The sequence below is a fragment of the Sceloporus undulatus genome, chromosome 1 (genome assembly GCF_019175285.1).
Source record: "Sceloporus undulatus isolate JIND9_A2432 ecotype Alabama chromosome 1, SceUnd_v1.1, whole genome shotgun sequence".
NCBI classification, from domain to species: Eukaryota; Metazoa; Chordata; class Lepidosauria; order Squamata; family Phrynosomatidae; genus Sceloporus; species Sceloporus undulatus.
In genome coordinates, this window is record NC_056522.1 from 156,639,095 (window position 1) to 156,662,345 (window position 23,251).

Below are 23,251 nucleotides of genomic sequence, written 5' to 3' on the forward strand. Positions count from 1 at the left end.
CTTTACCAAAGACTAAATCAGGACTCTCCAAATGTTTGGTATTTCAGTTCCATAACCCCTTACCACTGACCATACTGAGTGGGACTGATGGGGTTGACATTCAAAACATCTGAGCAGCTAACTTTTATTGCAAAACCAATTTGCCCTTTGGAATCAGAACACAAAGCCATAATTTCAGTTGCTAGACCTGACTGGAGTCAACCCCCTGAATCTAACAGAACTTCACAAGTTACACTTGGGTACATTTCATTGTTTCACTTGGTCTCGTCTAGTTAGGAATAATGACTGCACACAGGCCAAAAAGAGCCCCGGTACAAGAAAGAGGATATAATCACCTGTGATCTTGGTCCAAATTTCATATTTAATATTAAATGCTTTCTTTTTTACAGATAATCACATTGTCATACTTGACATTTTTACACATTTACCCATTTAAAAGATAGTCCAGGTCATTTGCTAATGCAATGTTTGTAATATGTTCACTTGGTGTATGTTCAATAAACCATCTAATTTGGCCGCATTTGATCTTTTTTCTCTGTTGACACATCTGGGGAACCCTATCCAGTTGTTTCATTTTCATCCATAAGTAAAGCACATCTTCAGCAATATATGATGTCCTCCCACCAACAAAACGGTAGTGCAAAATATCAGCACTCTCAAGAGAAATAAAACACTGATCTACTTTAATACCAGTCAACAAATCTTGCAATGAATTAGATAGCAGTGATGTATTGGGATGCCAGAAGCTCAAACTACAACAGCTATGTTTTAATGGCTGCCACACATTCTGAATAAAAAAATTAAATTAAACATTTTATAGTGGTTTTATTTATATGCTGCCCTTCCTCACAAAGAGGCAGCTTAACCATGTACATAAAAATAGTCCTATATACACAGACGACCCATGAATTGAGCAAGGGAGGGGATATCTCTCCCCCTCATTTTGGAGTCAGACATCAGTTCATGCTCAGTCCAGAAGCCACCACTGCTAACACATAAATACTATTAAAATAATTCTGAGATAATAAAGACACAATACAGTTCAGTAAACCAATGTTGCACTTCCCTATCCCCCAAAGGCTCACACAAGTCAATATGTGTTCAGTTGGTGCCTAAATAACAACAGCATGGGGGAAAGGACAACCGGATCTTCATCATGAGGGAGTTCCACAGTTTGGCTACCACCAATGAGAAAGCTCTGCCATATAGATTACATTCATTAAAGGCATCACAAGCAGAGCATCTCCAGATGGTCTTAAATCCCAGGTTGGTCAGTACAGAAGTTCAATTATTTGCGCCCTCAGCCATTTAGAGCTTTATCAATAGTACTAACATTCTGAATTAGGCCTAGTCATTCACTGACAGCCAGTATAATAATAACTGGCATAATAATTTCACTTCTCACTTTCCCTGACAATACATGGGCAGCAGGTTTCTGCACCAGCTGCAACCTCCCAAACATCTTCAAACCCATTCAGCACAATGATTACAAACAGTACAGTGGCTGTAATACCATTTCAGACTTACTAGCAAAAAGCCTGCATACAACCATTATGAATTATATACATTTCCTTTTTTGTTATTCTGAAAACAGCCTAGAGCTGTTCACTTTCTATACATGCATAGTAAAAACATGTCTAGTGATTGGACCGTTTGAAGGAAGACAGAGATGAGATGTACTATGTTCAGAATAAGGAGCTTTTATCCTCTAAAGGACTTTGGTACTAATTAGTGAGTACTTTCATAAACTGAGCTAAATAACTTGTTTAAGTGCATAGCATTCTCAACAGGCACTGGTAAAATACAAAATTATCTTAGTTTAATAATACAGAAACTGCAGTTGCAGGACTTTTGTTATATGACACTATAATAAATAAATAAATAACAAATAAATATGACCCACATTTGTTTTCAACTTCAACAAGCACTAGAAACAACATCCATACATTTCCTCCCCTGTCTTTTCATGCCAATGAGATTTCTCCTGAGTAAATGTAAAGGGCACTCCCATCCCAAGATGTTTATGCTTTGGCTAACATTTAACTTTGTATTTAGTAGAAAAACACAACAGGTGATGCAATGTGAAAATATAAATTTGTTGAGTCAACTTAGCAAACAGGGTTAACATGCGAACCTGGTCTACAAAAGCTGCCAGACAAATAATTTAAATGCATCATGGAAGTGACCTGCAGTTTGCACAAAGTGGTAAAATTGTGAAAATAAAACGCACCCAAACTGACAGTGCAAGGCATGATCTACAACACAGCAAAGCATCACACAGTTGTACAATACAGTACATAACATTGAGTGAAAAATCAGTTTTAATTATGCCCAGAGTAAGGACCACTAACAAATCAACCTTGCTGAACAACTTTTCTTCATTCATGAGGGTGTGGTGGCTTGCCCTGAAGAACTGCTGCTCCCTACAAGACTCTGGGAAGAACATTCTCTCAGTACTTCCATAGAACTGGTAGCAAGGTCCAGAGTTTGGGAAGAAATCTTCGTGTACCCACCTGTAGAACTGACGGTATCCAGCATTTTGGAAGAGTTGTTACAGTTGGCACTAGCATCTCTTATGACTATTTCCTGCAGGGTATCAAATGTTAACGGAATAAAGCCTTCACTGTCTGCAGCAAGAACAATCCAGGATACATCTGTTAAAGATATTAGATAACAGATACATTTTTCAGAAGTGCATTTTCCCCCATTATAAATGTTAGTCAGGATGACAGTCCTACCTGACTTTCTCTGTACAAAGTTAAGTTCAACAACATCAAACCAAACAGCTATATAGTGCCAGATACTGTTAGCTAGCACTGTAAACTATACCCATGTCCTTAGTGATTTTTAAATTAATTTTGGCCACAGAGAAATCTATGCAGTCTTCTCAAACCTGGCACCTTTCAGATGAATCTGATTACAACTCCTACCATTGTCAGCCATCAAGGATCGTCAGCAATAATTAATTACCTGGAATAATGGGCATTATAGATCAGTACATCAGGAGGGTGTTAGGTTTGAGAAAGTTGAGGTTATGAATACGACTTGACATAACTTTAGGTAACAGGCCAAATGAATTTCTATCAACATTACATTTATGGCATTTCTTGGCTGAAAGCATTTACCTCAAGCTAAAATCCTGTGCTGTCTCCATCTGTCTTACATCATGCACTTTCAGAACCAAATGCAGCTTTTAGAATACTGGAGCTGTGCCCTCTAAATTGATGTAGCTAGTACTGGCTAGTCATAAGTGGTCATTACCACCCTTATTCATCCCAGGGGAGGAAAAACAGAAATACCAATATACCGATCAGTAACTGATGATGACTAATGACTGACAGCTACTAGGCAGGTTTGGCTGAGGTCCGCAGAGCTGAGGCACCAACAGCAGTACAGTACAGAGGCTGCTTGCCCAGGGCTAAAATACTCCTTTACTGATTATGTGTACCTTTCTTTACTGAAACCTACATCTCATAAATCTTAGATTAAGCTGGGTCCTGAAAATAAAAACAGAAATGCAATCGCCTGGTAAAAATATTCTGTGTTCATAATTTCACAGAGAATGTTACCAAGTGCTTGTCAAATGTCCACAAAATTCTAGGACTCAAGATAAGCAGGCCTTTGACTCTTCACCTCTCAACTTCCCTGTCATCTTTCTTTTGAATTCTTGCCTCTGTATATCTTATCTGCTGATGGCCCTCTTTCCTTTAGTTCTATTTAACTCTAAGCCATTGCTAACAAGAGCTATAATCAAGGGAGGGAGGTGACTGACTGTATACTGGATGATAACAGCCACCAGGACTAGTAGCCACCGGTAGCCTTATCTGCCATGGACTAGCAGGGAGACTGTATTGCTTTCTGCAACAACATAACAAAAACACTGTAGAGATTATGTTGCCTAATTATCCTAAAGGCACCAGATCCCAACTAATCTTGGAAACTAAGCAGGGTCAGACCTGGTTAGTACTGGGAAAGGAGACCACCAACAAATACCAAGTACCAGGTGCTATAGCCTGCACTTCTACAAAAGAAACTGGCAAAACCACCTTTGAGCATTTCTTGCCTAGGAAGACCCTATGAAATTCATGGGCTTGCCATAAATTGACAGGTGACTTGAAGGCACATATACACAGAGAGAAATAATGTTGAGTTGCATAATAAAGAGCTTGATCTCTCCCAGCTTTCCTAAGTCCTACACTGACATTCAGTTTTGCTTCCACAAACAGTAATTGCTTTGGTTGTTACTTACCTCTGAATGCTCACATTTTTTTCCTGGCCATTTGCTTCCCTCCTATTACTCTTTGCCTTTTTGTGTGTCGTATTAGTTGGAAATCATGCAAACAGGTCCAAGAACATATGTGGGGCACTGTTTTAATAGCTGCTGAAATCACAGCACCACCTACAGTTCCCTAAAGCACATAAAAGCAGCAGATTCCTTCTATGCCACTTGATAGAAGTATATGAAGCCTCTTTCTCAGCTGAAAGCTCACAGGCTTCCCAAGCATACAACAGCTCAGCTTTCCAACAATACTTCTGCTTGACTTTAAGATAAAGGTGGAGCAGTGAAGAGAACTGTGTATGCTACCTGGCACTTTGGAGGAAAAGACGGGGTACAAATCTGATATCCACACTCACAAAGTGGTTCAAAAGGAATAGGCAGCCAGATTCACAGACATGGGGTCAGAATATAATAGTACATGAGGAGAACCTTCAGGATTGGACCAAAACCCTGAAATGCATTCTATTCCCATAGTGGTGAACCAGATCCCTATGAGAAGCCCACAAGCAAGACATTAGGGCCACAGCACCCTTCTGTTCCCATCCCACTGCAACTGCAATTCAGAGGCATGTGGTCTCCAATAGTGAGGGTAACAGACAGCCACCTTTTTGTCAGCTCTCCCCCTGACTATGGAATGACCTCCCAGAAGAGATAGGACAACTGAAAATGCTGACAGCATTTAAAACAACATTAAATACACATCTCTTCTGGCAGGCCTACCTAGTCAATTTTAAATCATGACTTTTAATTGGCATGTTTTAAAGAATGTATTACATGAGTGTATTTTAATGGTTTTATTGGCCGGTTACACACTGGCAGTTGGGACGTCCGCAGGATGTCCCATTTTAAAAAAGGGGTGTCTCTTCTAGACGCCCCTGAGTCTAATACGGACTGTGTCCGTACAATATGGCGCCGGCCCTTCTACATGGCCGGCGCCATATTGACGTATCGGACGCTGAGCATCCGAACGTCGCGCGGCGCTAATGACGTCACGAATGCGCCCTTGGCGCTTTGCGACGTCATCAGTGCGCGCGTAGCAAGCGTAGCGCGCGTAGCAAGCGGCGGCGGCAGACCGCCTCAAAGCGGCGGTCTAGAACCCGCCATAGTATTGTATTTTAACTGTTGGTTTTATGTGTTTTCTTTTTAATTGCATTTTGTATTTCAACATGTTGTACCCTGCCTTGAGCAGAGATGGGAAAGAAATAAAATATATCATCATCATCACATGACTAGTAGCCACAGGTGGCCTTTTCTGCCATGAACTAGTCTAATTCCCTCTTAAAGCTGCCCAAATGGGCAGCCATTGCTGTACCTCATGATAGAAAATTCCACAGTTCTACTATGCACTGGGTGAACAAGGGAAGTAAACAACTTTTTCTTCTCTCAAAAAGGGTTCTGTGCAACCAGCATATATGTTTAATGGTGATCAAATGGCCAGTTCTAAATACTTGGTCTTTTATACAGTGGTCATGTTAGCATTTCAAAAGACATACATTTCCAAACTGTAAAACTATTATTGGATTAGAGAGGTAGACAGCTGTTAGCAGTCATTCTGTACTTTTTATATTTTACATCAACACTGTGCCTTCATGCATTATAAATAATTTTAGGAACTGCTTGAGATGCAGTTCTCACTAGCAGTTCCATTTACTTGTTATGTAACATTATGTGGCAAGCAACATCATGAGAAGATTGTAGCTTACAACCATGTGAACCTTTAATCTTTCTGCTTAATGCCTTAGTTGAACTCAACTTAAGGCCAATACCAGGCAAGACTTTCAAAATATCTCTGTGGGCACATTATAAACACATTAGGAAGTCACACTAAAAATGTACTAACAGGATTAGCCATGTTGCACCTTAAAAGATCCGTTTTCATAATTGAATAATGCGGAATAAATCTGAAAACATCTTCTTTATAGCAATAATATTTAAACCAAGTAATGGAACATTTTCTTAAATTATTCCAAACATTTGCTACTTCACCTCACTTTGCAACTAATAAATCATGTTTAAAAATTCAAACCGCTGAGGACAGACTGGAAGTTGCTGGATTTACCTCACACTATTTGTTCTGTACTGTATTCCTATGTACACTCATCTCTCCACATGCGCTGGGGTTGGGGGCACAGGACCCCCGTGAATGTGACAAAAAAAGCAAATAACAAAAACACTATGTTTTTACCTGAGAGAACACCTATCAAGGAATCTCTAGGTCCTCCAGTGCAACTCTGTGGTCAACTAACCATAGAATTATGCTGGAGGAACAACAAATGCCTAGTGGAGTGTTCTCTCTAGGAAGCTCCAGGGCCTTCAGTGCGACTTTTGGTTAAAGTTGTGTTGGAGGACCTAGAATATTTCTAGAGCTAACATATGAATAAAATTTGTGGACAATCAAATCTGCAAAAGTCAAAGCTGCAAATGTGGAGGGATGAATGTACTGCTAACTTGCAAATACCACCATTAAGTGACCTGTTCCAATCATGGGGTTACAATAACAGTAGATGCTGCAGGCAGACCTCAAAGCCCAAAGAAAACCAGGAACTAGAACACAAAGCTGCCAAGTGTGAAGTCTTGTAGAGATCATTCTGTTATTGGAAGCTGTTTTTCCCATTAGTTGGGTTGGGAAGACTATCAGAGGCAACACAATACTGAATCAGATTCTATTTGTTTTTCACTAGAATACCCATCAAAACCTATTCATCTTTTCTTTTCTGGACTGAAAGTACCCTGCCTTTCAATAATTTGTTTCAAGACTGCCATAATCCAGTTTTATCAAAGTGCCTTCTTAAAATGTAGTGTCTAGTACTGGATACAATACTTCAGATGCTGTCTGATCAGGGCATAAGAAAGTGGAACTATAACATCCCATATCTAGGGGTTATTTATACAATTACAGCCCTATGATCCCACTTTAACTGCCAAACTTCTATCCTATGGAATCATGGATCTTGAAGCATAGGGAGGGGTATTCATAATTTTCAACCAGATGGCTCTAGTGTCTCACCAAGCCACAAAGCCCAGGATTTTATAAGATTCAGCCATGACAATTAAGGAGGAATCATAGTGCTATCTATAATTCTGCAGTGTGAATGGCCCCTGGACACTGTTTTCACTGAAGTAGTAATTCAAATGCCTATGTCTAATATAATCTAAGTGTATTTTTAAAAGGACAACTGTCTAAGAATAGAACATCATGTAGAAGAAATACTTGGAAATGTCATCTGAATTTTGAAATAAACTGTCACATAAACACACACAATATTAAAAGTACAATTATTTAAAAGCTGGCACATTAACTTCTTTTGGCTCAATAGTTCTTTCACTAAATATTCTCTTTTGGACAAACAAAACTTACCATGCTGCATTTCAATGAGACACAAATTGAAAATCTGCTGAATGACACTTAAACGAAGTTTACCATCACAGAGGATAACAGCTCGCTTTTCAGATGTAACATTTCCTGAAGACTCCTTCTGTTAATTAAAGAACAACCATTTTAGAAATAGTATATTTACAACAGTTGTCTTTCATCCTGTTCTCCGACATCCAGAACCAACAAGGTTGAGCATTGCTGCCCAGAATCTTGCTGGATGAGTTTGCTTGGTAGGAGGCCTACATTGGTTTCGAAACCTCCAAGCATGTCTAGTCACTGGGCTGCATGAAAGGAGATACTTACCAGACTAGACCTCAATTTGTGTCCTCTGTCGGGGAAAGGGGGGGGATCTAGACTATGTTTTTGTTTCTCTGCCTATAAAAGAAATCCCAACTATTGGAGGAGTGGGCCAAATGCAGGCTTGTAAGAGCTGCTTTTGTTGTTGTTACTAGAACCTAAACTTCACTAGCTGGGCCTTGTTGCAAAGCACAAACATTTAGAACTGGAGAATTTGACTACCAGGATTAAATATAGATTGCACCCTTCCAATCCCTCCAACTGTCCTCATTTCAACAACATGACTTATGGCAGAGTCTGCAGGGGAAATTTTAATTGCTGCTATTGTGAAACAACTGGGAAATCAACATGATCTACTGACCTACAACAAATGACCTAGACCCGTGAGGGCAAACCTATGGTACGCGTGCCACACCTGGTATGCGATGTCATTTCCGCTGGCACAGGGAGAGGAAGGAGGAGGAAGAGGTGCACACCTGTTCCTCCTCCTTCCCGGCATTGCATGGCCTCCAATTGTCTCTCTGGAGGCAGCTGAAGGCCAGGGAGAGCACAGGGGGGACCCTCTCTGGCCTCCAAGTGCCTCTCCAGAGGCAGCTGGAGGCTGGAAATAGCACAGGGGGAGAAGGAGGAAGAGGTGCAAGCCTCTTCTCCCCTTGCCTTCAGTTGTCTCTGGAAAGGCGGCTGAGGACCTGGGAGGGTGGGGGAAGAAGTCCTGCCCCCAGCATTGGGTTTGGGCCAGACGACCTTTTTAGTTTGGGCACTCAGCCCCTGAGAGGTTCGCCATCACTGATCTAGACCAATACTGAGAAATATATGGCATCTCTATTGCTTTTGTGTTTGCCACACCAAATTTGCTTCCATGCTGCTTAATTTCAGTAGGGAAAATGCACTTTCACTTTAAAAGAAACTACAAGGAATACAAATCTTGTTTTTAAAACAATGTGCAGTCCTGGAAGAGAAACTTGCCTTTAAAAACAGGGTGCATGCATCTCCACCCCTTGTTCTGAAGGGACCATGCAGAGATCATCAGATGCCACACTGAAATTCAGTTGACACAGCAGATCTGCTGCAATAGCAGCAGCAAGGTATTTTGCAGCCACCAGGGGGTTTCACGGAGTCTAACTACCACCACTATCATAAGTCCTCTTTGCTCTACATCTACCTTCTGCCTGCCCCTGATCTGTCAAACAGATGAATGCATTCTGCAACATGAGGGCAAAGAACTGCTGGTCTGTGCAAGAAATAATACATAAAGTGATAGTCACAAAAATATTTAAATTTCATTCTTCCTTCAAATAACTCAGCCCAGGAAATATGCATCTGCATGCCTTCAATCTTATCCTGATAAAAACAACTCTGAAAGGTAAGGTGGGCTGAGACAATGACTGGCCAAGGCAACCTAGTTTTAAGTCTGCCATATTACTCACTTAATGGGCTTTCAATTTGTACTTCTGAAACTGCTTAGGTGCTGATAATTTTTCAAGTCTACATCTGAGTCCCTATCACATAGCCAGTTCTTTATTTTGTATGCGTAAGATTTCCAAGCCGAGAAGCACAGTGTTGCTTCCCCTGTATCACCTTGGTCCCTTTGGCCTTTCTTAAAAGAAAGCCATTGAAGAGTTAGATAGGGGCAGGGAAATTATTTCTCTTTGCAATGGTTTTGAGCCAAACCAAACACCTTTATAAAGGTGCCTTTTCATCTAAATGAATAGTAACCATATATTAAGCATAGCTGATGAACAAAATATCTATGCTTGCATATACCTTTCATTTGAAAGTTACCTGGTAAATGATGTTAACAAAAGAGGGTTCACGAGAAGATGGGTATCGTGGAACAGTTTTTTTCCCAGACTTCAGAAGTTCTGTCACTTCAAAAAGCTGATGATGCAGTTCTGTAAAGCTGCTGCACAGTCTTTCCAGGTTTTTAGAGATGTAACTGGCTTCTTTGTCACTTCGCAATAAGTTCGTTTTTGAGGCATTTGACATTTCATGAGAACTGTGGAGTGATTTGTTTTGTGGAATGGGTACATTTGACACTCCTGAAGATGATTCAAGTCCTTGAAGAACCAGAGAGCGATTTGTTGGCTCAATATCTAAAGTTTCCAGGGACTGAGGGAAGTCCTTGGGAATCTTCTTCTCCTTGGAGTCAACCATACTCACTGACAGATTCTGCTCAGTCGCAGGGCTCTTTATTTCTTCTATGAGTTTTCTTCTACTTCTAGGGGACTGAAGAACAGTGGAACCTGGAAGCAGCAAACCATCTTTCAGAGGGTGAGCATCTGAAGCATGTGTTTCAATGGTCTCTTTCTTTACAGGTACATTTGTGAAGCAAACCTGGGTAGCACCTGAAAGCGTGGAACAACCTTCTTTGCTTACAATCTCTTTGATCATCAAGCGGAGAATGTACTTGTCTGAGCGTGAGGATGGAAGAAAAGCAGGGTCTGTTAATTTTTGTTTTCCAACCAATGTCAGCAAGAGTTTATCTGTGAGGAAACATAATCCCTTAGGCCTCTCGCTTTTATCCAGTTGAATCTGTTGAATATTGGGCAAATGAGATGGGGTTAAAGAGTAAACTAAAATTAGATTACAAGTGTTGGAGGCTACAGCAACAGTTTGAGTTTTTGAATCAAAAGTCATTATATCAGGGACCAGAATACCGGGGAGGCTGACCTTTTTGGTAGCTGTCACTTTTCTTTCAAACGATACCAAAATCAGGTGTGAGGCATCTTGACCACTTCCTGTGAGGTAATCCTTGGATTTAAGATGAACTAGAGGACTATTATCAGATCGCTGTTTGCTTGAGGAGAGATGGGTCAGATCCACAGGAGAAGATGCTGACCCAGATTTCTCTTGGTCTGGTAGCCTTTTTCCACCCTCCATGGAGTGCTCTTCTTCACAGCTCAGTGAGGTGGTTTGGGAAGGAACAGAGTTTCCCACAACCTCAGATGGCATCTCAAAAGAAATACCGGCATTCAAAGTACATATTTTATCTAATGGAAGCTCAGTAGCAACAGCCACTTGAGAATTCAAGGTGGCTTCAATTGCACAGATGTAGCCTCCCACATCAAATACTGGGCAAAAAGAGCATGCACATAATGTTTTCTGATCATCGTCCCAAATATAGGAATGGAGGGCACTGCCTATCCCTACCACCAAGCGGTTGCCTTCCTCAGTCCAACAAGCACAGTGGATGAGACCAGTGCCTTTAATATCTGCTTTGATCCTGGAACTGTTGAGCCGAACCGAGTGCAGGACTGATGTGTCTCGCGTTGTTAACACAGCCAAGATTTCTTTGCTTGGATGCCACACACACCCCTGAGGAAGTATGGGAAACAGCTCACTAATTTCACTAATTTGATAAACCATCAGTTTGTTTCTCTCAGAAACACTGTAACACAGTTGCCACATGGTGATATGTTTTTTATGCTGAATAGCAAGGAGGGCAGGGAGATCAGAATCAGAAGACGGACCCCAGTGAAGTCCATGGACGTGTTCAAACTGACCAACGACATTTGAGTTGCCAAACTGAGGCTCTCCATTATGTAGGTATAAAGATGTCAGTATTACTTGCTTTCCGTCTGTCCAGGCAATTCCGTGCACTGGATGAATGGCCTGATATAAGGCATTGAGGCCAGTTCGTAGCAACTTTCCTTTCCCCAGTTCCATGGTTAAGCTCTAGTGGAATACATCTGTAAAGAAAACAAATGCTGTTTTAAATTTCTTCTCACCGCCGTCCCACAATTTGTCCTTCTACCATATAATATTGCAAAGACACAAACAAGCAAATGTGGATAATACAAAGCAGCTAATGAGACATTTACAGTCCTCTGTTCTCTCTACTGTTGCAAATTGCCTAGCTGCAAATTGCTAACATCAACTGAAAAGAGAATACTGGCCTAAATGGACCTTAGGCTTCATCCAACATGGTTCCTCTGACATTCTTCTATGAAGTACTTATCTTTGAATTTGAAAGTCTTACATTGCAGCAAACATCAAACTGGTGATTATCAATCACCAGCTAAAAGGCTAAGCTAATGAGATGGAACTGCATATTTTCCACTGTGCTCCACATATTGTCCATGGAGCTCATACAAACAGCAATACAGTCAGCCCTCTGTATCCATGCATATTTTATTCATGGATTCAAGCATCCACGGCTAGAAAATATTTTTAAAATATATAAATTCCAAATAGCAGAACTTGATTTTGCCATTTTATATAAGGGACACCATTTTCCTATGCCACTGTATTTAATGGGACATAAGCATCTATGGATTTTGTTATCTACAGGAGGTCCTAGAACCAAACACCAGCAGATACCAAGGGCCCACTGTAATGTACAGCAGCCAAATAAAAGGTTGGTCCATCATTATAAAATATCTACCAAATGGATTTAGTGTACTGACTAAATTACATTTAGGTCTTCTCCTAAAAACTAGGAAAATGTCACACTAAGAAAAACACAGTATTATAAAATAAGGTATTCTGCTGCTCTTCATTTAACATTCTAGAAATTATGTTTTACTGGTCATTTTGCTGTGGCCTTCAACCAGCTGATAAATGTTTTGTTGATTTTTTGAGCTTCACTGATGCATGTGGTAGCAAGGAGAGTCCTTGAAGAACTGGAGAAGGGAGTGGGGAATAAGCTGGCAGATGCAGCAGGTAGGAATTCAGCTGTCTTTGCTACTTGGTACCAGTATGAGAAACTGTCAGGACAGATACATGTGTCATGTTAGTATGAAAGCATGTGAAAGTGTTTTGTGGCAACAGAGAGATGGGAAATGTGTGAAACTGGTACTTAATTGAGATAAATGGGTAAACACAATAACATACCACAACTAAATAATCCACGCTGTGACTGTCTGTGAGTTGCCAAACTTCTCTGAGTGATTGGTTCTGCATGTGTCTCTGATTCTCTGTCATGGATATTCACTTCTTGCCTTTGTCAGCCTGGATGATCTGTGAAAGAGGTTAATATTTTCAAGAATGCTTTATAAATGCATAATTTATTGATACCATACTCAGAAAGACATGGGAATACATGAAACATACCACATATATGTATTAGCGATTAGATGCTAGCATGGCCTTTTCAGATCATCAGAGGCTGCTCTATGAGGTGTAGCACAACAAAGAGGGATGCCACTCTAAAAAGCTGCAAATGTGCACAGTCGGTGTGTAGTCCACAGCTGGACTTCCTCCCACAAGTTACTTTCTGCATATGCACTTGCTTGGTGTTTGTATTTTCATCCACATGCTGAAGTGTATTCATACTTCTACATTTTCTAAGGCAATAGCTCTCCTCCTCCTCACTCAGGCAGAGGCTCCAAGCACCCTTCTTGCCTTTCCTTTCCCCTCCAGGACAGAAAAAAATTGGGAAGCGGAGGAGGATCAGGCTACAAGTCTCACCCCACTCCTTTCAGCAGCTCTCACACACCTATTTCAGGGTCCTGCCCCCTAATTTGAGAACCACTGCCTTATGCCAGCCATGGCTGCCTGTGGTGTGGCCCACATTGCTGCCTAGGTGGCCTCAACCCTGGGGTCCCGAGGTGTATCTATATTGTAGTCACAATGCATCTTGACACCGCTTTAAGTGCTGTGGCTTCATCCTATTGGTTTGTGGCGTTATGAAGCCTTTTAACCTTCTCTGCCAAAGAGTGCTGGTGCCTCAGAAGGCGTAGAGCCAGCATAAGTGTTAGGCTCTGACTCTGGAGGCCAGGGTTCGAATCCCAGCTTGGTCACGGAAACCCACTGGGCGGTCTTGGTCAAGTCACACTCTCTCGGCCTCAGAGGATGGCAATGGCGAAACCTCTCTGAGCCAATCTTGCCAAGGAAACACCACAGTAAGAGTCTAGCCTAGGAACTAGTGCGGCGTTTCAGCATTAGACTATGACCCTGGAGAGCAGGGTTTGAATTTCACCCATGGAAACCCACTGGTCAAGTCACACTCTCTCAGCCTCAGAGGGAGGTCATGCCAACCCCCTGATGAAGAAACGTCGCCACAAAAGCCCCACAACAGGTGCACTTTAGGGTCTCTATAAGGACTTTGATATTGCCCTACGCCGCCTCGATCTCATTGGAGAGGCGGGGTATAAATACATTTATTGTTGTTGTTGTTATTGCAACAACAACAGCTGCAACAAGCTTCACAAAAGGACACAAAACCCTAATGCTGTTGGATGGAGGCATGGCAAAGTTAAAAGTGTGTTATTTCTACACTGGAGACACACCTGGCAAACCTTGCCAAGGCAATAGGGTGGGCATAATTCATAAAGGACCTGAAGGCACACAACAAAACAACAAGGGGCGCACCCCCCAGATGACAGTGTTGGACTACACCTCACATCATCCCCAGAGACCCCAGGGAGGGTCAGGGGGATGATGGGAGCTGTGGCCCAGCCATCCCTATCTCTAAAATGGAGGGCGCCCCAACCGCAGCATCCGGGTACCCCGCCGCGGGGCCCGGGCCCGCCCCCTCCCAGATACTAGCCACGCCCCCTTTGCCCTCCTGGGGGGCTCCCTCCGCGCGCCATTACCTTCTCCTGGCCGCTCAGTCCCTTCCTTAGGGCCGCGCCTGCCCAGAAGGAGGAGGAGGTGTCGAGGGAGCAGCGGCGCCGCTGCTGGGCAACATGCTTTTCCCTCGAGCCGCCACCAGGGGCGCTGGTCTGCGGAGGGTGGGGAGGACGACGAAGAAAACCAAGCGGACTCTTTCTCTTTTGGGAGCGAAAAGGGGAGGGGCGTCATTTTTTTCAACTACGTCACCGGCGCCCTGGCTCCCTATTGGTCCGCGGGTGACCGAACAAAGCCCCTCCTCCTCCCCTTGAGACTGAGACAAAACAAAAAGCCTCGCACACCCACAGGCCAAGGCCCATAATGCTCTGGGGCTGGTCGCCTCGCGCGTGTGTGAGCGCACGAGGGAGGGAGGGAGGGAGGGAGGGGGCAGTGTGTGCGCGTGCGCAGTAACGAAAGCGTCCGTGGTTGAGGAGAGAGGAAAGGGCGGGGCTTGTGTGTTTAAATAGCTCAGTTGGCTGTTATTATGGCTCATAGTCATAACTTATGAGGCCTCCGTTACTCCTTTGTAGTTCACACAAGCACTGCCTGGTGGCCCCTCAGAGGCGAATAAAATGTATTACTTTTCCTCCACGAAAGCTTGTGCCCAGTAAAATGCCTCAGGCTGCACCTAAAACTAAAGAATTAACGCTTTAAGTGCCCTGGTGCCTCAGTGCTGTGGAATTCTGGGAATTGTAGTTTTGCGAGGCGTTTAGCTTTCCCTGTTAAAGAGAGCTCTGTAGCCTCAACGAACTACAAATCCCGGGATTGCATAAGCTGTCTCTTGACAGATACCCAAACTAGGTTATGCATTGTTAAATTGTTTTAATAATAATAATAATAACTATAATTTATTTATATTCTGTCTTTTCATGAAAGAATTGTTTTTCTCCTGCCTTTCCACAGTTAGCATGCCCAGAATGCTACACACAGAAATAAAAGGTCCAAACTACCATTACACTACACTTTTGTAGTGTATTTGTTGTTGTTTTGTGCCTTCAAGTTGTTTCCGACTTAAGGCGACCGGCCTAAGGCAACCCTATCATGGGGTTTTCTTGGCAAGATTTCTTCAGGCCTTTGCCTTCCTCTGAGGCAGAGAGCCTATGACTTGCCTAAGGCCACATTGCGGGTTTCCAGGGCCAAGCTGAGGACTCGAACCCCGATCTCCAAAGCCGTACTTCAACACTCAAACCTCTACACCATGCTGACTTTGAATTGGCCATGGCTGTTTCCAGAAATAAGAGGAGTACTGTATTAGCTTAGAAAAGGGCCGGCGGTTCCAAGATTGCACATGGACCCAGTACAGCTGGATGCATATAAAACCCACCCAAATCGTGTATATGGTCTGGAGGTCCCAAGTATAGATGTGAGGTCCCTCCAACTGGAGGCGATTGAAGAGTGAGGGGAGGAACTACATTTAAAAGTGAATTTAAATTTAAATTGCATTGGTTCAATGCCTGTACTGCAGCCACTCCCTCACAAAGCACAAGGTTGTGAGTTCAGTACCCAGCCAAGGTCTTAAGGTCGACTCAGCCTAGCATCCTAAAATGAGTACCCAGCTTGTTGACAGCAATTAGCTTACACTTTCTAAACTGCTTTAGGGAGCACTTAAGTGCACTGATAAGCGGTATAGAAATGTACTTGCTATTGCTATAAAAGGTCTTTCTCCCATGCTAGTTCATGGTAAAAATTCAGGACCCTGGACAGGTCACCTGGAAACTGAATTGAGCTTGAGCTTGAGCAAGCTTGTTTGCCTTCAGTTTATCATAGACTTAGAAGAGACTACAAGGGCCATCTAGTCCAACCCCCTGCCATGCAGGAACTCTCAATCAAAGCATTTCCCACCAGATAGCCATCCAGCCTCTGTTTAAAGACCTCCAAAGAAGGAGACTCCACCCCGCTCCTTGGTATTGAAGTTTCTACGGCTTGCACAGTTGTCATTCTAGAAATATAGGGAAAAGATTTTGACTGCTTCTGTTCCTAAAAGTCACCCTATTTACAGAACACAAGTGGTACTTATCAACTATAATCTGGAAAACTGTAAACCCACAAAACTAACAAAAATCAGCAGAGCAATGGTAACACCATATTAAAAGAAACTTGAACCCCAGTCTTTTCCCCCAGAGCCCATCTAGCATATTTCTCAAGGCAATGGGATGGAGACAGTCTTGGTTGGCTTGGTGGATGACTTATACAGGGAACTGGACAGGGGGAATGTGTCCATGTTGGTCCTCCTGGGTCTCTCCATGGCTTTCAATACCATCAGTCATGGTAAACTTCTGGGCCGCCTCTCTGAGATGGGACTTGCAGACACTGTTATGCAATGGTCCTGATCTTGCTTGGAGAGGCAAACTTAGAAGGTGGTGTTGGTGGACTCCTGTTTGACCCCTGGTCTTTTTCCTGTGGGGTCCCTTGCTATCCTGCTCTGTCCCCCATGTTATGTAACATCCACATGAAACCACTGGGAGAGGTCATCCAGAGTTTTGGGGTGAAGTCTCACTAGTATATGGATGACACCCAACTCAATCTCTCTTTTCCATCTGATTCTAAGGAAGCTGTCTCTGTACTGAACCAATGTCTGCTGTAAGTAATAGACTGGATGAAAACAAACAAATTGAAGCTTAATCCAGACAAGCTAGAGGTGCTCCTGGTCTGTCGTAAGGCAGATTAGGGAATACAGACTTGGCCTGTGCTAGATGGTGTTACATTCCCCCTGAATCTCAGGGCTTGGGTGTGCTCCTGGATTCTACACTGAGCCAGGAGTGCATTTGCACAGCTAAAACTAGTGTGCCAGATGCACCCCTTCCTTGAGATGTCAGATCTGGCTACGGTGAAACATGCCTTGATTGCTTCCTGGTTGGATGCACTTCACCAGCGGATTGCCTTTGGTAATTGTTTGGGACCTTCAGTAGTTTGAAAATGTGGTAGCCAAAATGCTGGCCAGGGCAAGTTATAGAGCTCATATAACTCCCTTGTTGAAACAGCTCCACTGGCTACCATTTCATTTCCAGGCACAATTCCAAGTGCTGGTCATAACCTATAAGCCCTATACGGCTTAGGTCCAGTTTGTCTGAAGGACCATCTCTCCCTATATCAGCTTGCAGGCATTCTACAGTGTTCACTGGAAGGCTTTGTCTTGGTCCTGCCACCATCACAGTCTCACTGGTGAGAATATGAGAGAGACCCTTTTCAGTGGTTGCTCCCACTCTCTGGGGCTCCCTTCCATGGGAGGCTAGGTTGACCCTCTCCCTGCTTGCCTTTCACCAGCAGGCAAAGAGGTTTTTATTCAAGCAGGGTTTTAATATAATCATTGTCATGGAGACTTTCATACAGGGTGTGCGCTCTGTTTATGTCTTTAACTTTTGTAGGTTTTATGTTATTTTGTATGGTATTGGCAAGATGATTTTAATTGTTTTAAAATTTTATTGTAGTTTTAAAAACTATTTTAATTGTGAGCTGCCTTGGGTCCCTTTCTGGACGAAAAGCAGTCTATAAAATAAAACATAATAAAATAAAATAAAATGAGGTGTGTTAAGCAAAAGACAGTTATGAGAAAGAATCTGCTATACCTAAATGTTGCAAATGCCTCCTAGCTGGTTGTGTTCCAGACTCTCATTGTTTCTAGAGTGTAACATTTCACAAGTGCAAACCTGTACTGTTTTTGCTGACCAGAACAGTGTTTGTATCCATGTTAATTGTCAATCAACTTATATTTGCTCATGCGTGATTGATTCCCATGAGCTCATACTGATCTGGTTATAAATTTTTTGCTGTATCAATAAAATGGTTCCTCGTGCAAATCACAAGCATCTGGTGTGTCCATGCATGAGCAAAAATAATAGACCTAGGTTACAACCCACTCACCACCATTCTTGTAAGGCCATACTCTAGGTTTGAGATTTGGATTATGAATCTGGAAACCTGAGTCCAAATGTCTCTCTGCTCAGTCATCAAAACTCAGTGGGTGACCTTGGACAAGTCTCACTCTCTCAGCCTCAGGAAGGCAAAGGACAAATCCCTTCTGAACAAGCCTTGGCAAGAAAATGCTGTGATAGGGTTGCAATAAATTGGAAATGAAGTCACACAACAACAACAAAGACCTTGGATCAGTTGCTATTGGCCTTTCCTTGGTCTTACCCACCTCAGAGAACATTTAGACTGATTAAAACACCAGAAAGTTGCAGATTTTGCTCCTGATCTTTGTGGACAGTCATACATATTTTGTTTATCCCAGAATATTTTGTGTATACAGTACAATGAGAGAGTTTTTATTCCATCTCCTCAAATTGGTTTATTTTAATCCGGTATAAAATTGTTGAGTGGGGGAGAAACCAGGAACAAAATCTGGGATTTTTCAATCAGTCTGGATGTGCCTTCAGTGGATTCCCATGAGGAAAACAACAAGTAAGCAGAGAACATGTGCTACCCTGATTGGTCAGAGGAAAGGTGGCAAATAAATGCAACAGAGAAAAGAGGGTAATATACCTTTGTATTCTTTGGCTTCTGGGTGGCTTGGGAGAGTGCTATGTATTCAAACATGATTTTTCTATATATTTGGGGCAGGTTTGTTCTTGTCTCTGGACCGCTTTGGTACCTGCTTGATCAATATGCAGGATTCCTTTCTGCTCCTCTTGCAATTACTGTATAGGAGGGACTGATCCAGTAAAATGTACTTTCATGTGAACTTTCAACAGCACTGGGCTAAATCCTGTTGTTAATCTTGACAAAAGTCCTAACTATGGAATCAGTGAGATTTACCTCTGTGTTGACTCATCATTCAGCAATTTATTACATGGGTCTACTCTGGTTGGTACCAACCACCACGATACCACCCACTAAGTGATTATTAGGAGTGGAAGTTACTAAAGAGTGATTATGAGGATTGTATAAGGAAGATTAAGTTCTGTATAGTACTTTGGATGTAGGGACTCTGTGCAAAGACTAAGTTTATATGAACAGTGTTAATCTGCATTAATTAAGGATGGTCTTCCATATCCTTAATTCTCTGATCTCTGCTTCGTAGGGGCAAATTCAAGAGTAGGACAGTGTGGTTCAGAACTCAGTGAAGAATTAAAATAACCACAGTATCCAATGCCTATATATTCTAATCCTACAATCAGGCAGAATTTATTCTCATTTAAAGTGAAAGAAATATTGTGATAACCCTTTTGCTTCTGTCTTTCAGTCTCAAACCAAAACCGCCTTAAGAAATGAGACTTCAGTGGCTGCCACTCTGCAGAATTAATACAGTTTGACACCACTTTAACTGTCATGGCTCCATCCTATGGAATCCTGGGATCTGTAGTTGATGGGGCACCAGAGCTTTCTGACAGAGAAGGCTAAGTATCTCACAAAACCACAGATCCCAGACTTCCATAGCATGGAGCCATGGCAGTTAAAGTGGTGTCAAACTGTGTTAATTCTGCAGTGTAGATGCAGCCTTTAAGGAAATGAAATGTGGGTACTCTGAAAACAACACCAGAAAGGTAAAAATAATTCTCTTCCATTGTGGTGATAGTTTAGAGAAGAATTATGCTCTTTTGGCCTATGTTTATGTCAGGAGCATTGGGTATACTGAGTGAGCCCTTGGTATGAGCTGGGGTTTGGTTCCAGGACCCCACCCCCAGTATAACAAAATCTGTGGACAAGGGGATTATAGAGTTGGAGATATCTTAAAATACAGTGCCAAAGAGCTTTATCTTTCTGCTTAAGCTCCATCTTGAAAAGGGAGCCTTTGCTTTATAGAAAACGGAGCCTTTGCTTTATTGAAAACCAGTGATTTCATTATTTTACAGATATTAGTGCCCTAATCTGTGTCACTTCTTTCATATTATATATAACAGAGTTGACAGTTTGTGACCAGAGACAGAAAAATTAGTAGAGAAATGGCTATGTTTAAATAGTGATTAATGCACTAAAATCTAATTCATTACAGTTCTTTTGGGATATGGTGAGTAACTAGTGTATCTATATAATAAATTGTAGAATGAAAGGGGGAAATACTGCCCACTGTTTTATGTCTGCTAATTGAACCTCCATCTATGTTTTGAGCTTTGGAGGCAAGGAAACAAGTGTATCACTTTTTGAAAGTCTCATTTCACATCTTACCACCAATAACCCACCTTTTGCTTTCATTTCCCTCCTCTTTTATAACCTCATGTCTTTACCTTATCCCTTTCTGAATTCCTCCAGATTTTATATAAAGAAGAATGTGCTTTAAGTGATATAGAGCCCGTACAGATAGGCCAAAATAAAGCTGGTTCGGGTCATTTTGGAGGTATGCTGTTTAAATGACGCATGCGTCCTAAGAGGCTAGAAGCGCGCCAAAGCCGCAGTCCAGTTCCTAAGGACTGGAGTTGGCAGCTTTGGCGCAGCTTCTGGCCTCTTAGGACGCATGTTGTCATTTAAACAGCATACCTCCAAATTGATCATTAATTATATAAAAAATACCACTAACACTAGCAGGGAGGAAAATAGGTAAATGATGTTGAAAAATTCCAAAGCCATAGTAGGGCTTTCCTAGGACACAGTAAAAAATTTGTTCACTGTTTTAACAATTTAGCTGCCCATAATATGTGTATGATTCTACTGTGGTTTGGAGTGCTTTCTTTTTCCTAATGATCCAAGATGGTAACTTACATATTTTCTGTGTTTTTGAGACTACCAACATTAGTTTTCCAGGACTGGGATCTTAAAACAGCAGGGGGGTGATCGTGTCCAACCTGACAATAAGTCGTTTGTTTCTAGGTGTTACGTACACAATTTGGTTTTATTTATTCCTTTTTACTTGTTGCATCTGCATCTTCCAGTCAATACTAGAAACAAATATGAATAATCTGCTAGATTTTAAACCTACAAAATATTAGGTAACAGTTTTGACTCAGCAGCCTTCAGTGCAAGCTAGAATTCCTTTTGTACTTGGCAAAGACTAATTAAGTCACTGGCAAGGTTTTCAATAAAGTGAAGGCTCTCTTTTCAAGAGATATCTTAAGCTCTTCGTTTTACGTTTATCCTAAACTGCAAGTTCTTGTGTTCGAGCATTTTCTTTCTTTTTGCTCCTTGTTTTGCCACCCATACCCCTCAATATTTAAAGATAAAAATTGGGGCACATTGGGCCAAGCAACATCAGAGTGCGACGTTAATGCCAGAATAGGTTCCCCTATCAGTGCATTCAACACTAAGATGTGGAATACAAAACAATCTACAAGAGCTGCATTGTTGGTCAACTAGTGAATAAAGGTTACTAAGTACTTGCTGGAATTAACATATAAATTAAACATATAAACACATGTATACACAAGTATTCCAGATAGACAGCAAAGATGAAATATCATACATAATGCCCCAAACTAGAAGCTTTTTCATAAGAAAAGGGGAAACGTTTTTGAAATAATGAACATAACTCCATGGAATCCATAAATGCATTTAATAAACTGGAATATTTGTCGGTACATATAACTGTTTATAAAAATACATTTGCTGACACAGATGTAGCACTGTCTCTTGCAATTTTTTTTAACTATAAAAATATACCACAGGTAGAGAGAGAAATTAGAATCCAGTTAGGTAAATACATATATTTTATTGTATATCTGAAGTTTCTAATGAGGAGATTTTGGCAGTTCATTGATATCCAGACTAGATCCACCTTTGTGCATTTTCTTCTTCAGTAATAATAATTAAAAAACCCCAACAAGCTGCCCTCATATAAAAAGTGCAAAAATAGAACCTCTTAGGAAGAATAATTAAGCTATATTTCTAAATTATTTCTTAGTGGTATTTACAGAAATCGTGTGTTCAAGAATAAAGGTGCACAGTCATCAGACTGGTTGATGTTGTTTAACTGCCTTGGCTTCTACCACCGAAGCCTGAGAATGGGACTGTTATAATGGAGAGCCATAGCCTTCACAAGCCGCCACTATTCTCAATGTTCTTTGGGTTACAGAATGATAGTCGGATGTTGTCCATTCCCCTTGTCCTCTCCCAGCCACTCATTCATCCCAGGGGCCTGCTTCAATATGGACAGGATTTGTTGTCTGGAATGGGGGTCATTATGCAAGGATGTATTGAGTGCCTCCTTGGGCAATGACCTAAAAAGCACATATGCAAGAATAGTAGAAGTTTGTCATATGTCACCAACAGACTGCAATCCTGGATCACCAGTCTCCCATACAATGTTCAGTTTTGTTTGCAGAATATAAATAGTTTGTTTAAAAAAAGCTTTAGTAAAAATAATCACAAATAAAATTAATGCATTATGTCAAATTATTATACTCTAGGAAGTGCTATATCACACTTTATGTTCAAGCATGGGGGAAATGTAGACACAGCACATGCATTCTGGCATCTGATTGAAACATCCCGTGTGTCTGTGTCTATTTTATTGTCACACACACACTCTTCACATGATATTATGTCCATACTGTAATGGTCTTTCCTACAAAGAAGCAATATCCCATGAAGAAAACACTGCTTGTGGAATGGCCCTCAAACAAATCAAGATATAATATATCTAGACAAGAAAGTTAACAAATGAGACTATTTTTTGCCTCTTCTTCCCAGATTGAAGACATCCAAAGATGTGTGCTATGGAAAGTTTCTTATAGCACACCTGAGCTGGTGGCTTGTAGTCAAAATTGGAGATTGCTGTCTTCCACCTTTTCCTTGGAGCCAAACTCGATAAGATCCTTCATGCAACAAGCAGTTGGACAGCTTTAAAAGTGCAGTTCAGAAGTAGAGGATCTGACTTG

General features: G+C 41.7%; 1 protein-coding gene across 1 annotated transcript; it reads right to left on the reverse strand.

The window, feature by feature from the left end:
- Nucleotides 1-341: 341 nt before the first annotated feature.
- On the reverse strand, nt 342-14,665 carry LOC121935602 (WD repeat and coiled-coil-containing protein-like). The gene is made up of 5 exons (XM_042477310.1): nt 14,489-14,665; nt 12,786-12,911; nt 9,735-11,641; nt 7,638-7,755; nt 342-2,654 (listed from the first exon to the last, which is right to left on the reverse strand). The coding sequence occupies exons 3-5, from the start codon at nt 11,616-11,618 to the stop codon at nt 2,383-2,385; spliced, it is 2,274 nt and encodes a 757-aa protein (XP_042333244.1). The 5' UTR covers nt 11,619-11,641; nt 12,786-12,911; nt 14,489-14,665; the 3' UTR covers nt 342-2,382.
- Nucleotides 14,666-23,251: the final 8,586 nt, after the last annotated feature.